At 35.4% G+C, this 21,149-nt stretch overlaps 1 protein-coding gene across 5 annotated transcripts in view; it reads right to left on the reverse strand.

Annotated features, from left to right (window-relative positions):
- Positions 1–1,289: 1,289 nt before the first annotated feature.
- GABRA2 (gamma-aminobutyric acid type A receptor subunit alpha2) overlaps positions 1,290–21,149 on the reverse strand; it is a 59,956-nt gene continuing 40,096 nt past the window's right edge. For all 5 annotated transcript variants that reach the window (XM_013172689.3, XM_013172690.3, XM_013172691.3 and 2 more), the window contains exons 6-10: positions 19,000–19,082; positions 16,009–16,152; positions 14,852–15,004; positions 5,343–5,545; positions 1,290–4,866 (exon numbers count right to left, since the gene is read on the reverse strand). In XM_013172689.3, coding sequence (XP_013028143.2) covers positions 4,558–4,866; positions 5,343–5,545; positions 14,852–15,004; positions 16,009–16,152; positions 19,000–19,082 — 892 coding nt within the window. In that variant the 3' untranslated portion in view covers positions 1,290–4,557. The remainder of the gene's footprint in view (positions 4,867–5,342; positions 5,546–14,851; positions 15,005–16,008; positions 16,153–18,999; positions 19,083–21,149) is intronic.

Raw genomic sequence — 21,149 nt, forward strand, 5'->3', positions numbered from 1 at the left:
TAGAGAGATCTAAATCTAGAAGAAAGAAAATTAAATGAAGTAGAGGAAAACAAACTTTTAATATAATTAACATATGTCATTCATTGAAAAAAAATTTTTTTTGAGCCTTTAGCTTTCTCTACTGAAGTTCTAAAGTGATGAAGCAACTTGTGGATCCTCAGAAGGCTGGAATTAACATTTGGATTCATAATAGCAGAATTAAACATTCTGATTGGTAGGGAGTTTGGGTTATCTACAGAAATGAAGCAGGAGAAGTTCGCCTTGACTAGGAAAAAACCTGGAAAAAAAAATTCTGCTCTATTCCTGAAGTTTCTTTCCTCCTTCTGCCTTAGATGGCAGAAATGACAAAAAGCATACAACATTTTGCATGGTTTTCATAAAGCTGTCAGCAGAAGCTTCTCACTTTCAAAGGCACAAATCATTTCCCTCAAATTCAGTGCAATTATACAAGAAGTATTCCAATTTCACACGCTCTAAAAGTTACTTTACCACAACTCCCATAATGAAAGCTCAGAACTGAACCCAAAACAAAAATACACATTACCTCCTTCAATGGCTTCTTCATCAATAATTTTGCAATTCACAGGCACAGTTACACAGCCATTTTATTCTCTTTACCCCTTTCCTCCCCAATATATTCATAAGGTCATTTAGTAATATTCCTGTTTGGTGTCTAATGAAGCTCTTTCCTGCTCTCCTGTAACAATACAGGCAGCCTACCCCCTTAATTTAGCATAACTATAGTAGTATGAGTAGTGTCCCAAGCTAAAGCTCCTATCTACCATAATTTTTAAGATGCTCAGTAATGCAGCAGTTATTATTTGATTTACCCACATACAGAAAGTGAAGTTAATTTCCTTGCCTGCAACATAATCGAAAATTTTGGAAACCCGTTTTAAAAGCAATATCTTAAGAAGTCTCCAGCAGACAACCCTGGCTGATAAACCCTGCTGATTTCTATATTCTTCCCATGCTGATTTATAAATTACTGTTAAATTACTGACCACATGCATCCAGAATTACATGTCCCAGTACTACATTGGAAACCTATTCCATCAACTTTGTTCTGAATTACGATAACTTCAATCCATGTTTACTACAGTGTTGTATCATTGCATTTATTCTATTTTTTTCTTAAGTCACATAGAATATGACATGACACCCTGCAGGAATAGAAAAAATAAATTAATTATTATGTCAACCAAAAATTTCACAGGTAGATTCCATGTGCAAATCCCTAATAGTGAGATAACTTGTATTTGTTCGTTCATGCTCTATCTTTGTTTTAAGTGTTTAATATCAGCAAGTCCTACACAAAATAAAAGAAATTTTTGTTTGGCACATACATTTCTGAGACAAGCATTAAAATCCCAGACAGAGTAACCATACTGCTAAATGGAAAGAAGGCCTAACTATAGTATTTTAGTGTTCCTTGCATGATGCTTGTGTTCACTTTAATGTTTACATTCAAATTCACTTATCCAGTTGTTAGTCTTAAAAATTTGCAATTTATGTGTAGCCAGTTTACTTATTTTAGATATTTTGGTAGTGAATAATAAAGCAGACTCCTAATTCCCACAGGAGTTTGCTTTCATGCAGACCAACTGAACTAAATTTAAAAGTAAACCTTTTCTGTAGTGTGTACACTCTAAAACCTTGTTGATGCCCACAGGAACTGAATGGAGATACTTAATATGATTAACTTTTACAGAGTGAATTTATAGTAATAAATAATAGTATAATAGGCATAATAGTATGCTTATTTTTCTATATTAGTGTGTGAAAAATATATCTTTAGCGTGTGATAAGCACCCATTCTTTTGCTCGATTGTCTCTATGCATAACACAAGCATAGAGAAAATGGTCAGTGAACAAAAAAATAATTGTACCCAATAAAAGTAGTAGCAGCAGAGCTGACTCACATGAAACAGCATCAGGTTTCTTGTGCAAACTGAAGATACGCTTTCTGCATGCAGTTGAAAATTACACAGATGTTATCTACCAGAGAAAAGAAGAGTACTTGCTGGAGAAGAAGACTTGTACAGTTATAAAACATTCAGGGTACCCATTCTTAGATAAGGATGTAAAATCTTTCCTCATTGTTATCCAACATGCCTCCAAGAACACTCATATTTGTAGTGGGGAGAGTTCTGACTACACAGTGTCATCTGTGGAGTAATGTACATTATTTAAATACTGTGAAGTGTTGGGAGTATCTGCGATGTGGCCAAGGGTGAAACACAAACCTCTCTTTCTCATCCCCGAGTTCTATGTGGTTCAGAGTCCCTAAATCTTGCTGATGTGAACTGAAGGTAAGAACTCTCACTAGGTCACAGATCTCAGCTACAGAAAACATAATCAAGCTACTTAAGTCCAAGAGCAGTTAAGCATGGGCCTCCATTAAACTATACAGTCAGAGCCCTTTGCCAAAAACAGAGTTAAATGTGAAGGGACTTTTCTACAGTTCTAATATTTACAATTATTTGTACATATGTACATATTTATATATTTATTCATACCTGGACAATGTGACATTAAAGGGAAAATTTAGAATTTACAAATGAAACATTTTAAAAATGTATAATTATACCATGAAAAGAACCTTTTTTTTTTTTTTATTGCTTGCCTTCCAGCCTTATGCTCATAATCACACTATTGCACACATCTCCATATTACATGGAAGATCTACATTTATATATAAATATATATGAAAATAAGGATATTTTTATTTTAATGTTCTAAGTAAAGTGCTCATTTTTTAACTACTGTTGATGAGAAAGGTTTAATCTGAGAGTTTAATTAGAGGGACTTAAAGGGATACACACCTTGTCCATGCTTCTCCTTTTATTTTGCTGACTTATTTTGTTGATGTCAACTCTGTCTTAACTATTAATTCTGTTCTTAAAATGCATTTGTGACCTTGGCATCTATACTGTCACACAAAGTACAAAACAGAATCACATTAAAAGCAAAGAAAATGCAAGAAAATAAAACAGCAAATGAAAGCAGTTTCTCTTTGTTGATTTTAGCACATTTCCATGTCTTAAGATACTCTTTTATTTGATTTTAGAAATATTTGTACAACTCTGTTAAACTCTGAACATACCTATTTTATGCACTATACTCAAATACTGTACAAAACTGCAATAAATGACACTATACGACTACATATGTCTCTACTAGAAGACATCATCATAAAGGTGTATCTTTTTTTAAAGGTCAACTAATAACTGCTAATGTATGTGTGAATCAAAATATTTTTGATTGGCCACATATACTAAAATCTAAATACAGTACACAGTTATTACTTATGTCATCATTTACCAGGCCTTTAGGGGCATAAAGAATGTTTGCAAAGGCTTAGAAGAAAAAAAAAATACTGATCAGTATTAAATGTTCATATAAAATTGCAAATGGCAGCTCCAATTTTATCATAATCGTATATATGAAATACAATTGATACCTACTGATGATGCATGACCTTTTATTAAAAAAATAACATTCAAATCTTAGCAAAACCATTTCTAGTATACAAAGTTGTTGGAAATTTATGTCAGCGAAATGTAAAGTTGCAATTTACAAAAGCAGCAGTAAATTTTATTCATATGGACAATTTCCTGAACTTAAATCATGAATTCTTGTTTCCTTTGAAAAATATGCTTTCTGGGACAAATACAGGTAAATCTTTCAATGGCAGGTTTTAGCATATCACTAAGCAAGGAAAAGAGTATATTATATTACTGATAAACTTAATCCCCAAAAATTTGAGTGCTTTTATGAACCCGACAATAATGTAATTACGAACAAAGTCAAGAAGCAGAAAAATCCAACTTTGCTGAACCAGACAAACTGGTTTAGCAACATCACATAAAGAAAACAGTGAAAAGAATATAAGTGGAAGTTGCCTGATATTAGAAATTTGATTAACACCTACTTTTCCCTGAAATCAATTGGAATAGTTTATTAACAACTTCAAACAGGACAGAAGTAAGAAACTTGTGGCTTTTGCCATATAGTAGCCTTTACTACCTCTTCAGCCTAACTAGTATCCAGAATGATTGTGAACAATAGAACTGTATGACCTCCGTACTCTTATGTACATGGGTACCGCTATTGTATGAAACAATTACACCCTTTTTAAAAAAATCACTTTTTTAAATGACAGTTTCTTTCATTAAAGTAGAATTAGTTACTTTATAGAAAAATATCTTAACTTTAAATTAAAAAAATACTGTTCCTAAATAATTAAGTAGGATCATATCTTCTGTATCTTCTATCACTGTATGGAGAGAATATAATTCTGTATATTTGAATCCTAGTTTAACAGAACTCCCCTGGGTATAACTTTTAAAGAGCTGGCTATATTTGCCATGGGTGGTATCTGTTTACAGACCCATGAATTAACACTGTGTCCCTCCTTTGGAGATACACAGATAAGACATCTATATACACTCTGTACATAATGGTTCACAGATTAGCAGTTATTAGTCGTACTGTACATAGCGAACAACCTATCTGATTAGAATGATGTTTTAAGTCCTCAGTGCAATTCAGCTTTTAGGTTGATGGCGCAAAGCCAAGTAAGACAGGCTCCCTGTTTAAATATGTAGCCCAATACACTAAATTAAAAGTACCAAATAAGACAGGAAATACTATTCTAGACATTCTGTCAATTTTGCTAACACTGTTGAATGTCTTCTTCGCTTCCTGTGGCTTCGCTTCTGGTTTTGCCTTGTTGGGTTCTGCAGTTGTAGCACTCTTGGAGATGGTCGGTAGCACTGAGTCCTTGGTAATATTTGGAGCATAGTTGGCAACAGCCACTGCATAGGCATTGTTTTTCTTAATAACAGACGCTTTTTCTTTTTTCTATTGGAAACAGCATGAAGTTAAGTATTTAATGCATATTTGTTGTATCAGACTTAATAAAACAACATTTCAAATGTAAAATAAACAAGTGAGTATGTTGAAATAAGTGCCAGGAATACCATAATGATCAACTCAAATATGAAGAAACATGCTTGCAGTTTATCCAAAAAGAAAGTATAGGTAACATAAGAATGCTCTAAAAACATGGACACTGTCCATCAAAAGCCCTGCTGAAGTTATATGATTAAAGGTCTGTTACTGTGTTTGTAAGAATAACTGGAAAAGTATCAGTCTTACTCTGTTTTGTTTCTAACTCCTTACAACAGAATTACAAGATCTTTAAAGTGTTCTCAGTTAAGAGGACTAGCAGGATCTTCTTCTGATTTAAAACATCATCTATTTTTTAGTAATTGCCAATTTCATCAAAACAGTTTATTATAGCTGATTGGAAATCAGACTGTTTCCTTAGGACTTACCTTATCATTCACTACACTTTTTCCATCCCAGGCCCATCCTCGTTTTGTGAAATAATTTACAGTTGCAAATTCAATTAATGCAGAGAATACAAATGCATAACAAACAGCGATAAACCAATCCATAGCTGTTGCATACGCTACTTTGGGGAGTGAATTTCGAGCACTGATGCTCAGTGTTGTCATTGTCAACACAGTTGTTACTCCTGTAGGTGGATAAAAAAAAAAAACAGAACATCAACAATTTTGCTTGGATTTTGAATGTTAACAACATGCAAAGCAGAAATTATGATGGTATGTTTTTGAAACAAAATGGAAAATATTGCCTGTCTAATGTGGTGACTTATTAAAGGCTGCATCTGGAGTTTCCTCTAAAGTAATTTAGTTCAACTTCATTGTCTAAAAGTCACTTTTTTAATCATCTGAAAATTTTATTTACAGAACTTTTTATTTACACATAAACACTCTTTTACTCTTTTATTTATTTATTTAATTATTGGCTATCAGGATATGTAAGGGACAAAATTAACAATTCTTTAATGAAATGTTGTCTTTCCACTACATCCTAACCATACAGGTATAGATTCTTACTTAAGAAAGGTTGAAGACAGCTGCCTACCACACATCTTTGGTGGCTGGCTTCTGGCTTCATTGCAGTGGCTACAGGTCTGACATTTTTCCTGACAGTATCACACAACTTGACCATTTTTTATTAAAAATAATGACTTCTTCTTTTTTTCTGCCAGTAGCTTTCTCACTAACCATCCAGCAACCTACTTGAAAATGTAAACAGGTTTACTTTTCATTCAGCTAACATGGATTTTTTTCTAGATTATTATATTGATTTGAAATGGTCAGATTATTATATAATATATACATCACATGTATATGACCTGTCAGAAAATAAGACTTGATAATCCAAGAAGACTGTTCTTTACTGTGGCAGTTATTAAAAGCATTTTACAGTGCTTAATGAAAACTAAAAAGCCAGAAATTATAATACAAAAAAAAAAATATAAAAGGAAGAAAGAAAGAGAATATTTTTCTGAATCAGTTTTAGCAAGTAGAAACCCACAGATAGACATGCAATCTCCATTCCTTAAGCAAATCAGTTCTTACAGCCCAGGCTCAATTACACTTAGACAAACTAAACTATTCCTTTTGTGGCACCCGCTAAATATGTCTCCAGAATGAAAAGCAATACAAAGTGATATACTTATCATAGATCAGCAAACCTACATTCCACTGACAGGCAAAGGAGCTTCTACAGCAGAAATATTAGTAACAGCAGATCATAGCTTCAGTGAGTACAAACTCATAAAATTGTTGTAATAGGATTCCCAAGATAGAGAAAAGTTGCTCTCTCTAAATCAGATCCTCCACTGTTAGCAATCTGTTACCTAGGTTCTGCATGATCAACCTAGCTCTTTTTTTTTTTCTTTTCTACTACAAGAGAAGCATTTTTAACCACTGTGGGAAATGGAAAAGAACTGGCAATTACACCTACTCAGTCCTCTTCAGACTTTGCAATTTCCATTCCTTCTATAAAGAATCATCCTGCGGTACACAGGATGACGGAGCAAACCTAAGTGGACTCAGCCTCAGTGCTGAAATGGTGAAATGTTTCCAAAGGCCATGCTTCCAAATGGAAAACAAGGCACAGAAGCATCCTACTGATTTATGCAGTGTCCACACACCTAAGCAAACATAATTCACTAATTGCTATTTTTCAGCCTCCATATATGAAAGAAGTAGATTTAATCTGGAATCAGCTGTTACATTGTTATGATCTAAAAACCTATACAATGACAAGGAAGCAGCTATAACACTGTATTGTATAAAAACGTGTAGACAAAGTAGTTCTGAAAAACTTATCATCTTCTTACACTTACGTAATATATGGCTCAATTGTTTCCCATACCTCAGAGGAAAATGCAGTCTATCTTACATTTAAAATTATCACATGCAAATTTTAACACAGGTACTGAGACGCTCATAAACCAATTTAATTACACAGAAGTATCAGTGAAGTGATTGTTTCTCAGAGATAAGGTGAACTTATCCATACAGTTGCTAAGGTACTGTTCTAAGTCCTGCCTTTTAGAATAAACTAAGCTTCTTGATGTTCCATTGGCTTCTTTAGAAACCTAATTTAAGATTAACTGCTCACCTTTTCTAGTCTCAATTAAAACACCATGAATTTACATCTTGTGTCTTGCTACCAGTTGACAATTTCTCTAAAAATTTTAGCAAGCCATGCTACTTTGTCACTCAAATGCTAATCAAACAGCACACTGTCAGACAGTTGCCAATGTATCTTTCATGTATTCCTTCATTCTATAAATTCAATGATGGTCAAGCTATTGCATTAATTTAACCTGAACTGAGCAGAAAAAAATGGACAGAAAATTTAGTCTGTGATGCCTCTCAGCTTAGGAATCTCCAGCATTTTTGCATTTCCCGTTATTTTTTTCAAAAGAGATTATTTTGCATACTATAGTTAATTTCAAAAATCAATATTGTCAAGTCATCTTTAAGAAAAAGAAGTGAATGGAAAAAACTTGCCTCATTGTGACGGCTTAACCTGAGAAGACTGAAAAATTATTAATATAGAGGAATATGGTCAACTTGTTGTAAAATAAAATCCATTTATTTCACAGAGATTAATTTAAAACCCCACAAAACCCATACACTGACCAGATAAAAAAAAAATCCCCACTGCATTATCTAATTCATAACACCAATGAACTAAAATCGTAATATATCAGTAAATAAACTGTGCTCTTACAATAAGAGCTAGTCAGAATATTAGAGGAAAACAGTCTTCTACCCTAAATCATACACTACTCTGAACAGCCTAAATAATTTCACAGTTTATGTAAAGACTGCATGTTATCTCACTACGGTGAAGAAACACCACAGTTTATATACAGGTCAAGAACTATCTTCTACAGCTCAGCATCCAGCAGATGTGGCACTGAATGGGTGTCAGAAAGACAAGGACAACATTATGTTGTAAGAAGCAACAAGCAGTCATCAGTTTGTCTTTAAAAAGTGTCCAGAAAAGAAACCTTTAATAGATCCTTTTGATAATATTTCATTTCTCTGAAGAGGACCAAGCATTTTATACTTGACGGTAAATATACCACAACATGATTACAACTTTTCTTCTCAACAATGTGTATGCCTGTAAAAGATTAATATCTTCTAGCACTATGGGTTTATCCATTCAGGATGAGATTAGAACTATTTGATTGCCTAGGATTTATGGTGCAGCTTTTGAAACTTCATCTGCTCACTGAAGACATGATATCCATCTACTGGGCTGTAACCCTTTCTGCCACCTTTCACTGGCACTAAATTTACATATATGAAAAACAACATCTCTGCCATATTTTGATGCCAGGATACGTGGATACCATTCAAGATGTGTTTAAAGGTAGACAGACACCTTTCAGCAATGTCTCGTACTCAACAGTACAGAGCACAGCCACACAACAGCTGAAGAATGAAACTGAAAAACTGAAAACGTGTAACTAAAAACATATAATGGAATTAAGGGAGCTGGTACATGCATACTGAAGTTAAAGTCTGTCGTGATGACTAGGTTTATGCCCATGTTTGTGCGCAAAAGTCAGCCTATTCATTCAGAGGGACAAGTTCTTTCATATCCTAATGTTATGTCCTGTGTATCAACTGATTTTTCTAATTTTAACAGATTTAGTAGTCTAAATCACATCCTAACCTTATTGTGTTTGAATGTGGACATCTCCTTTGAAAATGAAAGCAATAGGCCTAACTAATTACCAAAGGACATTTCTGTAACAAAAGAAATACTTCAGCTTTGCAAACAAATTGTATGAAATCCTATAGTTGTATATATAGTTCTATAATATGCTGCTCTTTCCACAACTTTTATCTTTTCATCACAACACTTTGCAAAGATATACACAACTGTTGAAGAACATATCACAGAAGGATTAAGAAATGAATTATTTTTTATTAAGGAGATAATTCCATTGTTCTACTATTCCATTTTTTTAACAGTAATTGTAAATGTTGATAGGTAATTAAATCACTCAATCTGGTACAAAAACTGAATAGATTAATAAACATGAATATAGAAGAAAGTAAAGATTCTTGTCCTTTTACAGAAACACGGATTACTGCTTAATCTTAGTACTCCAAGTGTAACAGTCCAAAGGCCTAAACAAAAGTAGATAACCTCTGGAGGTAGTGTAATTTTAAAGCATTATGTCATTTGGCTACACACCATACTGTGTAAATATATATATATTATATATATATATATATATATATATATATATATACTACTTCAGAATACAATACAAACAGAGTGTATGTTGATTCAGGCTGGCAAATCTGAATGACCATCAAGAGAAAGATTGCAGAAAATAGCTCAAGTGCCCTGTCTACCCTTCCTACTAAAGGACCAACTCAAAAGGCCAGAAGCCTTTTTAATTAGCATGAAAGGACAAGAATCACAGCATTATCTATTTACAGAGAGGTTGCATTCAGCCAGTGGGTTAAGCTATGTATACACATATAGTAAAGCCGGTGCACGTTATTTCACTGTATCAATACCGAGCAATGGAACAGAGATCTCCAACAGGCCAAGCCCATTCCCAAAGCTGAATGGCAAGTGCTATGTGCCCCAGCTTCCATACTGCTGTCACGTGACTACACTGTCATTGGCACATGGGCTAGAGTTTTGGCACAGCAACGAGCTGGGAAGACATTAGTTTGTTGGCAGCCAGCTCAGCCCCTAACCAAGTGGTACAGTTTAGCAGGTGTGCTTGCCCACTGCGTACCACTAGAATACTATGTTTACAGTTAACAAAAATCCCTAATTAAGAAATTATAGCATGCAGGTTCAGAATTGTGGGATAACTCTAAGGGTACAAAAGGAAGTGCAGCCTATGAAGGAAATAAATAGACAGATGAGATTTATTTTTTTCCAACAAAATAGGAAAAAGAAACTTTGTACATACAGAATTGTTCAAAACTTAGGGTCTACCTCATTCAATTCCGATATATAAACAACCAGAGAAGAACTCTGAATTCATCTTAGGATCCCATTTCTGTACATGCAGAATTAAAAATAAATAAAAAACTGCCTATTTAAGGTCTAAATGGCTTTTTGTTTCAAAATATACATCAAGGTTCAGAAAAGATAAACCAAGAACAAAAAAAGCACAGGGAAATGAATGGAGCTTAAGAATAAACTGATCATAGAGTTCTTAATTTAAAATTCTGTATCTTGGACAATGTATTAAAAAAATAATACGACTATTATATTTGTTCTTGCCCACTCAGAGATCAAGAAATATAAATCTAATTGCATCTGTTCTAACATTCTCAGTTGTACTGTGTGTGATTTAAAACACATAGATAAATGTGGAACTAAGAAAACTAATTTCTGATTTTTTTCACCTGCATCTAATGTTGCTATTCAAATACATGTGATGCTTCTAAATGTAATGACTCATTAAAAAGGAAGTGAGAATTCAATAACCTGCATAAGATTAGGTTTGCTAATATTGTTGATACTACATGCGTAACAATAAAAATATTACTAAATGAAACGGATCATAATCTTGCACTAAATTAAGGTATTATGAAGCAGGCTTATTCCCTTCTGTTAAAAAGGCAGTCAAATACTTTTCAAATTTATCTGCTAGAGAAAACACATTCAACACTTATTTAATTAACAGTGATAAAATTTTCTTCTTCCAATAATTTAAAGCAAAGTTGAAACAACATAACATTAGGATATAATTCATTTGGGATAGCTTAGGTCAACAATATTAAATAGATGCCATAAAGGAAAGGGATTAAGGACCTCAACAACAAAAGAAGCCTCATTATACCAAGCCCTTAATGTTAACCTACAACTTGAAAGTACATTGCAAGAGAATAGAAAAGAGAAAGAAAAAGTAACTTCTTGCAAACATGAAATACCAAATGCTAAGTGGTGCTTTGAATAACTGGGAGTTATGTTTCTTTGAAAGAACAGTACTCAAGCAGTTAATCCTTTCCAGGACTTGGTAACTCTTAAGAAGATACTTGAAATAAATCTCACCAATTCTGAAAAACACTTTATCAAAACTAATGCTTTCTACTTAATCCTATTTTTAATATTGTTATATTTACTAAACAATGCAGAGATGGGTATCTAGCAAGTGACCACTCCATATAAAAGATAAGTATGTACATTCAGTTTACGTGACAAGGGTTTAGTAGCAGGGGGCCTGCAGGGGTTGCCTCTGTGAGCAGAGCCCAGCAGCTGCCCCAGGTCAGATCGGAGCCAGCTCCAAAAGGGACCCGCTGCTGGCCAGAGCTGAGCCAGGGAACGACACTGTTTGGGCCTCTGGGAGACCAGACTGAAGAAAAGGAAAAAAAAACTGCTGTGCAACAGCAGCTGGGAGAGCAAGGAATGAGAAAATGTCAGAGAAACAGCCCTGCAGACATCAAGGTCACCACAGAAGGAGGTGCACCAGGCATGGAGCAAAAGTTCCCCTGCAGCTTGTGGAGAGGCCCCTGGTGGAGCAGGCTGTTTCCCTTTAGCGCATGGGTCCCACAGCAGAGCAGATCTCCACGCTGCAGCCCATGGAGGAGCCCCCGGTGGAGCGGGTGGATGTGGCCTAGAGGAGGCTGCGGCCCATGGAGAGCCCCCGCAGGAGCAGGCCCCGGGCCAGAGCTGCAGCCCGTGGAGAGGAGCCCACGCAGGAGCAGGGGGTCTGGGGGGGAGCTGCCACCCATGGGGGACCTGTGCTGGAGCAGTTTGCTCCTGATGGATGGACCCCATGGTACGGATCCATATCTGGAGCAGTTCTTGAAGAGCTGCTGCCTGTGGGCAGCCCACGCAGGATCAGTTCAGGAAGGACGGCAACCTGTGGGAGGGACCCCACGTGGAGCAGGGGAAGAGAGTGACTGTGAAGGAGCAGCAGAGACAAAGCGTTAGGGACTGCCCACAGTCCCCCTTTGTCATTCCGCATTCCCCTGTGCCACTTGGGGGGAGGAGACAGAAGAGGGTTGATAGGGAGGAAGGTATTTTCAGTTTGCTTTTAGTTTCTCTTTGTGCTAGTCTGCTCATGATAGGCAACAAATTATATTAATCTCCCTATGCTGTGTTTGTTTTGCCCATGACAATAATTGGTGAGTGATCTCCCTGTCCTTATCTCAACCCTTGAGCCCTTTCCATCATATTTTCTCTCTCTTTTCCTTTGAGGAGGGGAAGTGAGAGTGGCTATGGTGGAGTTCATCAGCCCGGTGGGGTAAAACCACCACAGTATGATCAATACAAGCTGTCTTGCAAGTGATTATATTTCATTCTGGAAGTAGTTTATTTTATTACCTTAGCTATGATATGGGTTTCCTGTATCACTAGGTAGAGTCTACCTGAAAGCACCACCCAAACAAAGGAGACAGTGAGTACACCTGTGCAGCTCTGTCAAGATTAATTCAGTAAAAGCCAGAAGACTCTAAGAAGCAATAGATGAACTTTGTTATAAAAATGTGGATAACCTCACATTGTTATAACATATTTAGGCAGGAGACAAGAGGGTAATAGAAATCCCAGTGACAACTGCTGCCAGTATCTATGGAGAAAGATTGGGAGATTTGCCTTGGGCTACATGATTAGAGCAACCATCGGCAGCTTATGCTGACAATCTCATCTAGAGTGTAAAAAAATTTTTAGAAAACAGCTTCTGCGACAACATCCAACCCTGTGCAGAAGGCTAAGCATGTGGTGCAACTTCTGCATGATGGGTCTAGGCTGCTCCATCAGGCAGAGCCCAGACACATCAAAAACTCACAGCAAGTGTCCTGGGTTCATGGTGCCGGGCCAAGCTGGCCTGGAGGGGATGAAGCCCTGACTGGTGCCTGAGGTGCGTGTGTGCGTGGCAGTAAGAAAATACTAGAATATAAATTGATATTTGCTCCCTATACCCATTGTGCTTAGTAAATGTAATTCAGATTTTATGTTACTGGACGGTGTGGTTCTGTTCTTGCAGGCACCTTACCCAGTTTCTTCAAGACATCCTCACACAGGAAAAATGATCACATATCACATTATTCACTAATAAATACTGTTCATTATCTAGATTATGCTAAAGCCCCAGCAGAGTAAAGCAGCAGGCTGCTATGCAAATATTACTTCTTTCCCCGGAACATAAATTAAATAAAAAATAAATGAAGAACAAGAAAAGAGGTTTGCAGGAAGGACATAAGATTCCAGGAAAATTATCCTAGTGCCTTGTTATTGGTGATAAAGTAACAGTTAATTGTTGGAAGAGAAGATGGCAGATTTTTTGGACGAACCAGCTACAGTGTCCTAAGCATATAGGACGGGGTACAGAAAAGGGCAACAACGGAGATAATAGTAGGATTTGACAGTATACTTGCAAGCCTAGCAAACAAGAAGGTGCAGGAAAAATGCATTTAGAGATGCATTTTGATAAGCAGAAATGGACAAGTTGATGGAAGAATTTGAAGAAAGAAAAAATATTGTATCTGCCTTTTAAATGCCTAGGAAAACATAGAATTCTGGTTCCACTAAAACCACTGACCCATTTCATCTGACTTCAGTAAGGCTCACATTCAAACCTACAATTTTGATGATACTTTGTGTGGCATTTTCTCCACCAGGAGAGACTTTGAGTGCTTTGTTGTGCATCACTTAATACGCATTTAAGTTTGGCCTATTTTTTGAAGAGTGCATGGTGTTTACTGATGACTAACAATATGATCTTATGCAGCATTTTTGATGGCTGATTCCATACAGACATTAATTGATTTTTTGTTGTGCTAGTCTCTTTTTCTTTAAAATCAAACAAATTAAAATAGCTCTAAGTTGTATACATATAAGATATTGTTTTGCTTTAATAAAAAAGAGAACAAAACGTTCATGTAAGACAAGAACCATCATCCTGCGCTGCTGAAGCTGTTCACTACTTTACAGTACATTCCAATTTAATAAGTGAGAAAGATTCGCCCAGACCCCCAGAAAACAGTTTCTTTTAAAGAACTGCAGTTTGCAAAGTTTAACACATTCAAATAATTCAAGTCTTTAATTTGTTTAATTTACAAACTTATTTAGAAATGTTCTTAACTATTATTATTAACTATATATTATGTTCTTAACCAAAATACTTGGGTAATGTGATAACAGCGTAAGAAAGACATTTCAGAAAACATTGGAATTTAATTTTTAAATGGAAACATTATCATCATCTTCCATCCTGTGAATTTTTTTTTCTGTTTAAAAGAGTCAAGGATATAAGGACAGTTTTCACATGTTCTAATTTCAAAAAGCTTCAGGATTCTCTGTAGTTCTGTAAGCTGCTGTTGAAACCTGTTTGAACTAGAAATAGTATCACATTCTACAAATAAACTTGAACAAAAAAGGCCTTTACCAAGCAGACTTCTGAAATGGTTTCTAACAGCTTTAGCTGTTGCAAACAACACATGCTACTTGGTATACTCACCAAAGACTGTCCTGGCAGGTACAGATTCTCTGTTAAGCCAGAATGACACTTGGGAGAGAATGACAGTCATGATACAGGGGAGGTAAGTCTGAATGACAAAATAACCAATTTTTCTCTTCAAGTGAAAATGAGCCGTCATTACTGTATATTCACCTAAGGTGCCACAAACAAACAAATACAATGAAAAAAAGGGTTATTATCCTAAGAAAGTCCACGTCTCTGGTAAAAGAAAGTTTGTTATATTTATGTGAACCAAATGCACTGGACTTAAATTGCACAAAATTTACTTTGTAATACGATATATAAAAATGTTTTTAACTTTGGGTACAACTACATCTTACTTCCACTGATATCCAGGAAAGATCAGTGTTCAAGAACTTACGGGAACTGTTGTATGCCCTGAGGAGAACTTCAGTCCTGCAGGCTTCTGCACAAAAGCAACCCTCTGCATTCACACAAAGAATCATAGAGCCATAGAATAGTTTAGATTGGAAGAGACCTTAAAGATCATCTAGTTCCAATCTTTTTGCCACGGGCAGGGATGCCACGTGCTAGATTAAATTGTTCAGGCCCCATCCAACCTGGCCTTGAACATCTTCAGGGATGGGGCATCCACAACTTCTCTGGGCAACCTGTTCCAGTGCCTCACCACCCTCTGATGGTAGGCACGCTAAGAACACACTAAGTCTACAATCAGAAGACAATCATGGTGGTCCATCACAGCCTGGCACATGTAGGAACACAATTTAGAACCAGGTAGAATAATCCAGTGTTTAATACTAAAAGAATGATGAAAGGAAAAAAATGGTTGAAACCAGCATATTTTACCATCTAGTAGACTAAAATTGTCATATACCATCTGAAATTAAACAATTATCTGAAGCTTGCATTAAAAACATCAGGATTCAAGATTGAGCTCCATTTAGTATAAAAAAATCACTGGGGAGTTTGCTTCTAATATAATTTACTACTTATTAACTTACAGAGAATCAGCAGAAGGGATGTGCTGCTATGAGCTCTATGTACCATACATAAATAAGCTCTGGCTGATATCTCACATTTTTTTTTTTTTTGAGTAGCCTTCTACCACCATCAGCAATGCCTATGTTCTATTTAGCCAAGTGAGTGCTTTTTTCCTCAAATATTTTTTTACTAACCTGTACTGGATTTAACTGTCTCTTTTCCAATTGTTTGGCCTAAAAGATCATACTGATTCAATCTTGAACCATCTGGTGCCACCTGTACTGAATCTGAAGCATTGTAAGTCCAAATATATGTCACTTCTGAAGTTGTGTATGCATCTGTGGGAAATAAGATATAATATTTTGTCAGTAATTTAAACCAAACAGCTTCCATCAAAATTCATCAAATTAGAAAAACTACTTAGTCACATTTCAAAAATAAACCCCCAAACCTAAAAAGCTAAAAAAAAATAATTATATTGTATGATATATAATATAATATAATATAATATGGTAAAAATATATATATATACACATTTTACTGCTAACTGAAATTCATACCTAAATATGGCAAGACGGATCCTCTGACAATGCCCTTCAAAGATTTTAGGAGCTCTGTGCATTGGTCTGTGTATCCTCTTAAATTTCACTCCCTATCATTACATCTATTTGTGGGACATACTGACAGTAAGCAGGCTGCTTCAATACTCTGTCATTGCATTCATGAGAAAACATGTATTTAGCTTAAGGTATGTCAAAATAAACTAAAATGGAAGCAAATCAACACCGAATTATAGAAAGCACTAATGCCCCTCCAGAAGCAAAAAAGAAAAAAAAAAAAAAAAACAAAAACCTGAACATGTCCTGCAAGTTTTTCCAGTCTAATACCCTACTAGCTAAATGCAGTATGAAGGAAAAGGGTAAACCACTGATGGAAGAAATTGTGTGTTCATTTTGATTAGCTGAGACAAGTACATTTTAAATCTTATCCATATCTGTACTGAAGTGAAAAAGAAAAGCAACATTTCTGCTGGGCTGCAAACATTTTCACTTGAGAAATCTCTGGAGGCCCTGAAAGAAGCTTCTTCATGCAACTAGCCATAAATTGTATGACTAAAAAAATACAGCAGGTTGATAGCTTGCAGAAATTTTTAACACTTTGCTTCAAACTATTCAGATTCCCACAAGAAGACCTCTACTTTAATGAAAATCAGTACTTTTGCCAATTGCCAATTTACCCCTTATCCTCTCCACTGTTAGTTAGACTTTTTGATGAGGATGAAGAAAGGCAATTTATTAAACTACAGCTTCTCCAGTGCATTCAGCTTGGCTCTTCTCTTGAGTATGACAAAGAAACTGAGACAATCTTGCAGGCTGATGATCCTCCTAGCAAAGTAAGATTAGCAGAATGTGGAGAGCTGTGACAAATATCTACCACTGGCAGACTTGCCTCAGCTAAACCAAAATCCTCAGGATTCTGGCTTATTTTCAAGACTATTTATCATTCAAATTCTATCCCAGAATAAAAGCTGAAAAATGTATTGTAGCCTAGAAATAAATTCTAGATAAAGAAATAGAAATGAGTGAGAAGCTATTCAAAATGAACGGAAATAAGTCTTTTTTGTGTGCCAACTGGCTGCAGCACAGGTGACTTCACTGAGAAAAGAAAGACAGCATTTCTAACATCACGTTGCTCACAGTTTGAATTCTACTGTTTTATAGAAATGCAGAAACCATGGGCAGAAAACAAAGAACAAATTAGTAACCAAAAAAAAAAAAAAAAAAGGGAAAAAAACAGTCACAAGAAGTCCAGTATACCTCATCAGAAGGGTTTCCAACATAGAAATGAAGATCAGGTCATGCTATGAAGTCTCTGCTTGGCCTGAGTATCAGTTTCATTATTATGTTTGTGGGTTTGTTTTTGTTTTTTCTAAGTTTTTTTGAGGCTACATATGAGTCTCTTTCTCCCCCATACCTTATAAATCAAGCATATCTTGCTGTGCATACACACACACATATATGTATATATATAAACATTATTAGTCAGTAGCTGGTTTGGGCTAAGATCTCTGGTGTTATGTAGTTATGTTTCATTATGTAACACAAATTTAATATAATATTTAGGGGAAAAAGGTTTCATGACAAAAATATCATTAATTCTAACCATATTTTATCTCTACAGATAAGAATTCCCTTTAGTGTGGCAGCATAATCAGAAATACAGACTTGGTTTAATTTGCTCCTATTTTCACCACCAACCCCACCAACCTCTAGGGAAAGGGGATACATTTGGGTTATGGAAAGACTGTGCACAGTTCTCTGACAGTGTTCATATGGTGAATTATGTTAGTGGCAGCCCATCATCTCTTTTGCAACCTGTGCTGGCTACAGTTAATAGAACAGACAGAAATTATTGGTATTAGAATTAAACAGACAGAATTTGTTGGTATTAGCTAGTTTCCTAAAAAACAAACAACAACAACAACAACACGCCGTGCCATTTCCAGGGCACAGCAGAGAATGCAGGCTACAGCGAAATTAAAAAATAGAAAACTCTTCAATGTATGAAATCCAAGAAATACATATATAATGAAATTCTAATTCACAAAGAAGAAAAAGAGACTGCTATATAGGTGAATGAGGCTATACTGCTTTGAAAATAATACCAGTGAGATCAAAGTTCTATCTAACTTATCTAACATGCTGATCTGCTAAGAGCAATTTTTTATCACAAGAAGCCATTTGTTGCCTTCATTGACTAAGAATGTAAAAATAAATATCATTAAAAATAAAGAGAAAATCGGCTTCAATAAAATGAAAACAAACTTTTTTCAAAGTCTTTACTGTGCTCTTCATTAATACAATATGTACATTATACACAGGCTGTGTGCACCCAGGTCTGTACTCATCAGTACGGTTTGCATTCTGGAATAAAAGCAGATCACCGCAGTGATAAAACAGATGCATAGCACTTATTGTTAAATGGTGCCCAGATAGCTTTAAAATACATGAAAAGGCAAAACCCTCAATGGAGAAAATTGATTTCCATATGTCAGGTTACAATTTAAAAAAAAAAAAAAAAAAGTAGTCTTGTGCTTTAAACCTCTCTTGTAACTACTTTTTGAAATAAAGTGATGCTTGAGTAATGTTAGAAACCAAAGACTATACTTCTGGTTATATACTCACAGCTGCCAAATTTCAATGGGCATGAATGAGCATCCATAGGGAAGTCCTCCAAGTGCATTGGACATTCAGCTTGGACTGTAAGCCTAAAAGGCAAAAGAGCACTATGCATTTAAGTCAGCAGGACAAGAAAATCAATTCCACAGAAATGAACAGTTAATGCTGATTTAGGAGATGAAACCGAAATGTTATATTAAAGTAATTAAAATTTAAATCAGCTCTTGCTTCCTCCCTTTTATGTATTCCTTTGGAAGGCATTGACTTATCACATCAGAAAACTAAAACAGCTGACCTCAAAACTATGAGGAACAGCCATTTAAATGAAAATATAAATTATGTAAGTGCAGGTTGTTAAGAACAGTCATTTTCTTCTCATAATATTCTGAGGTACATGTGTGATTATATGGCTTTCAAAAGCTCATTACAAAAGCACATAAAATGCAGTTAATTTGTCAAAGGACTGTGCTCCATAGTATTCTGATATTTTTTACAGTTTGAATGGAAGGTGTAGAAAAAAGTTTTTTGTTTTTGTTTTTTTTTCAAAACACTGTTGCCATTCATTGTCTCTGTTACTTTTGATTACTGTTTTTGTTTATTTATAGGCATGACTATGTTGTCAATGCATTCACTTTTGTGCATTTGGTGAAAAATTCCCAGCAGTATCACAGTATAAAATATGTGGAATAAAACAATGAAAAAGTTTGAATGAGTTTTGACATACTTTTCTTTCCCATTATTTGTAACTCCATTAATTAATTAATTAAAGTTCTTTTTCTCCTTTCTATTCTGTAAGTCCCCTTTGGGTGAAGATTTTCTCTGGACTTTTTCATTCCTCTTCATCCATCCTCACATATCAGCTACATTTTCCTGTACTTCCAGTGGTTCACAGTCCTTGTATTCCCCACTATATTTTGCCATCCTTACACACAAAAATATTCTATGTTTCTGTTTTCCCATTCCCCAAGAAAGAGCTTCTGAAATCAAGGGGGGAAAGACAGAAAAAAAGTCAGCAAACAGCTGAAGGCACAGAAAAGAAGTCGCAATACCGTTTTAAATAGAAAGAGATAAAAAAGGTTGCTTAAAATCCATGCAATGAAGGCTGTTTACACATGAATCTCACAGCCTCAGAAACAACATATTTACAAGTCATGAACTAATTAGTTAATTCTAATTGACTTGACCCACTTTATTAAAAAAAATCATAATAGTTTCATAGAATTAATATAGAATATAGAATATAGAATATAGAATAGAATCATAGAATTATAGAATGGCTTGTGTTGGAAAGGATCATAAAGATCATCTTAACTCCACGCCCCCTGCCACCCACTGGACTAAGCCCCATTCAACCTGGCCTTGAACAACTCCTGGGATGAGGCATCCACAGCTTCTCTGGGCAACCTGTTCCTATGTGTCACCACACTCTGAGTGAAGAATTTCCTCCTAACATCTAATCTATATCTTCCTTCTTTTAGTTTAAAACCATTCCCCCTTGTCCTATCATTATCTGCCCACGTAGAAAGTCGCTCTCCATCTTTTTTATAAGCCCCCTTCAAGTATTGAAAGGCTGCAAAGAGGTCTCCCTGAAGCCTTCTCTTCTTTTTCTTCATGCTGAAAAACAGCTTCAAACAGTATTTTTTATTGTTTATGATATACAATTAGAAAACCTTTTGGAGGAAGAGAATTTCATTTAGTTTATAGAGAAACAATTAGAAATATTGACTTGAGCCCAATACCATAAATAGGGTTCTCTATTTTCAGCACACTTTTCTGAACCTCTCCAGCTACCATATAATTCAATATGATTAGCAGCCTACAACCTACACGCAGTACTACAAGGGCTTGGGAGCTGTACAGTAAATCAGGCTTAAGGGATGCCAGTAAGGCTGCACGGAAAAGACTGCACAGTATACATTTTTTTACAGCTCACATTTTATATCTTACTTAGGCCAGGGATTTTAAGTCTCCTTTCACAACCAATTCAATTTGTTAAATAAAAGGAAAAGAAATAAATGAAGTCAGGAGTTTCTGGAAATTTGGATAAAATATTTCCAAAAATCTCATATAGATAGCATTATTACAAAATGAGTAATCAAAGAAGAAATCAGTTTTCTGATTCAGAATCAATTTTTATAAAAGCACTGCTTATGCCT

Source organism: Anser cygnoides, chromosome 4 (assembly GCF_040182565.1).
Source record: "Anser cygnoides isolate HZ-2024a breed goose chromosome 4, Taihu_goose_T2T_genome, whole genome shotgun sequence".
Classification (NCBI taxonomy): Eukaryota; Metazoa; Chordata; class Aves; order Anseriformes; family Anatidae; genus Anser; species Anser cygnoides.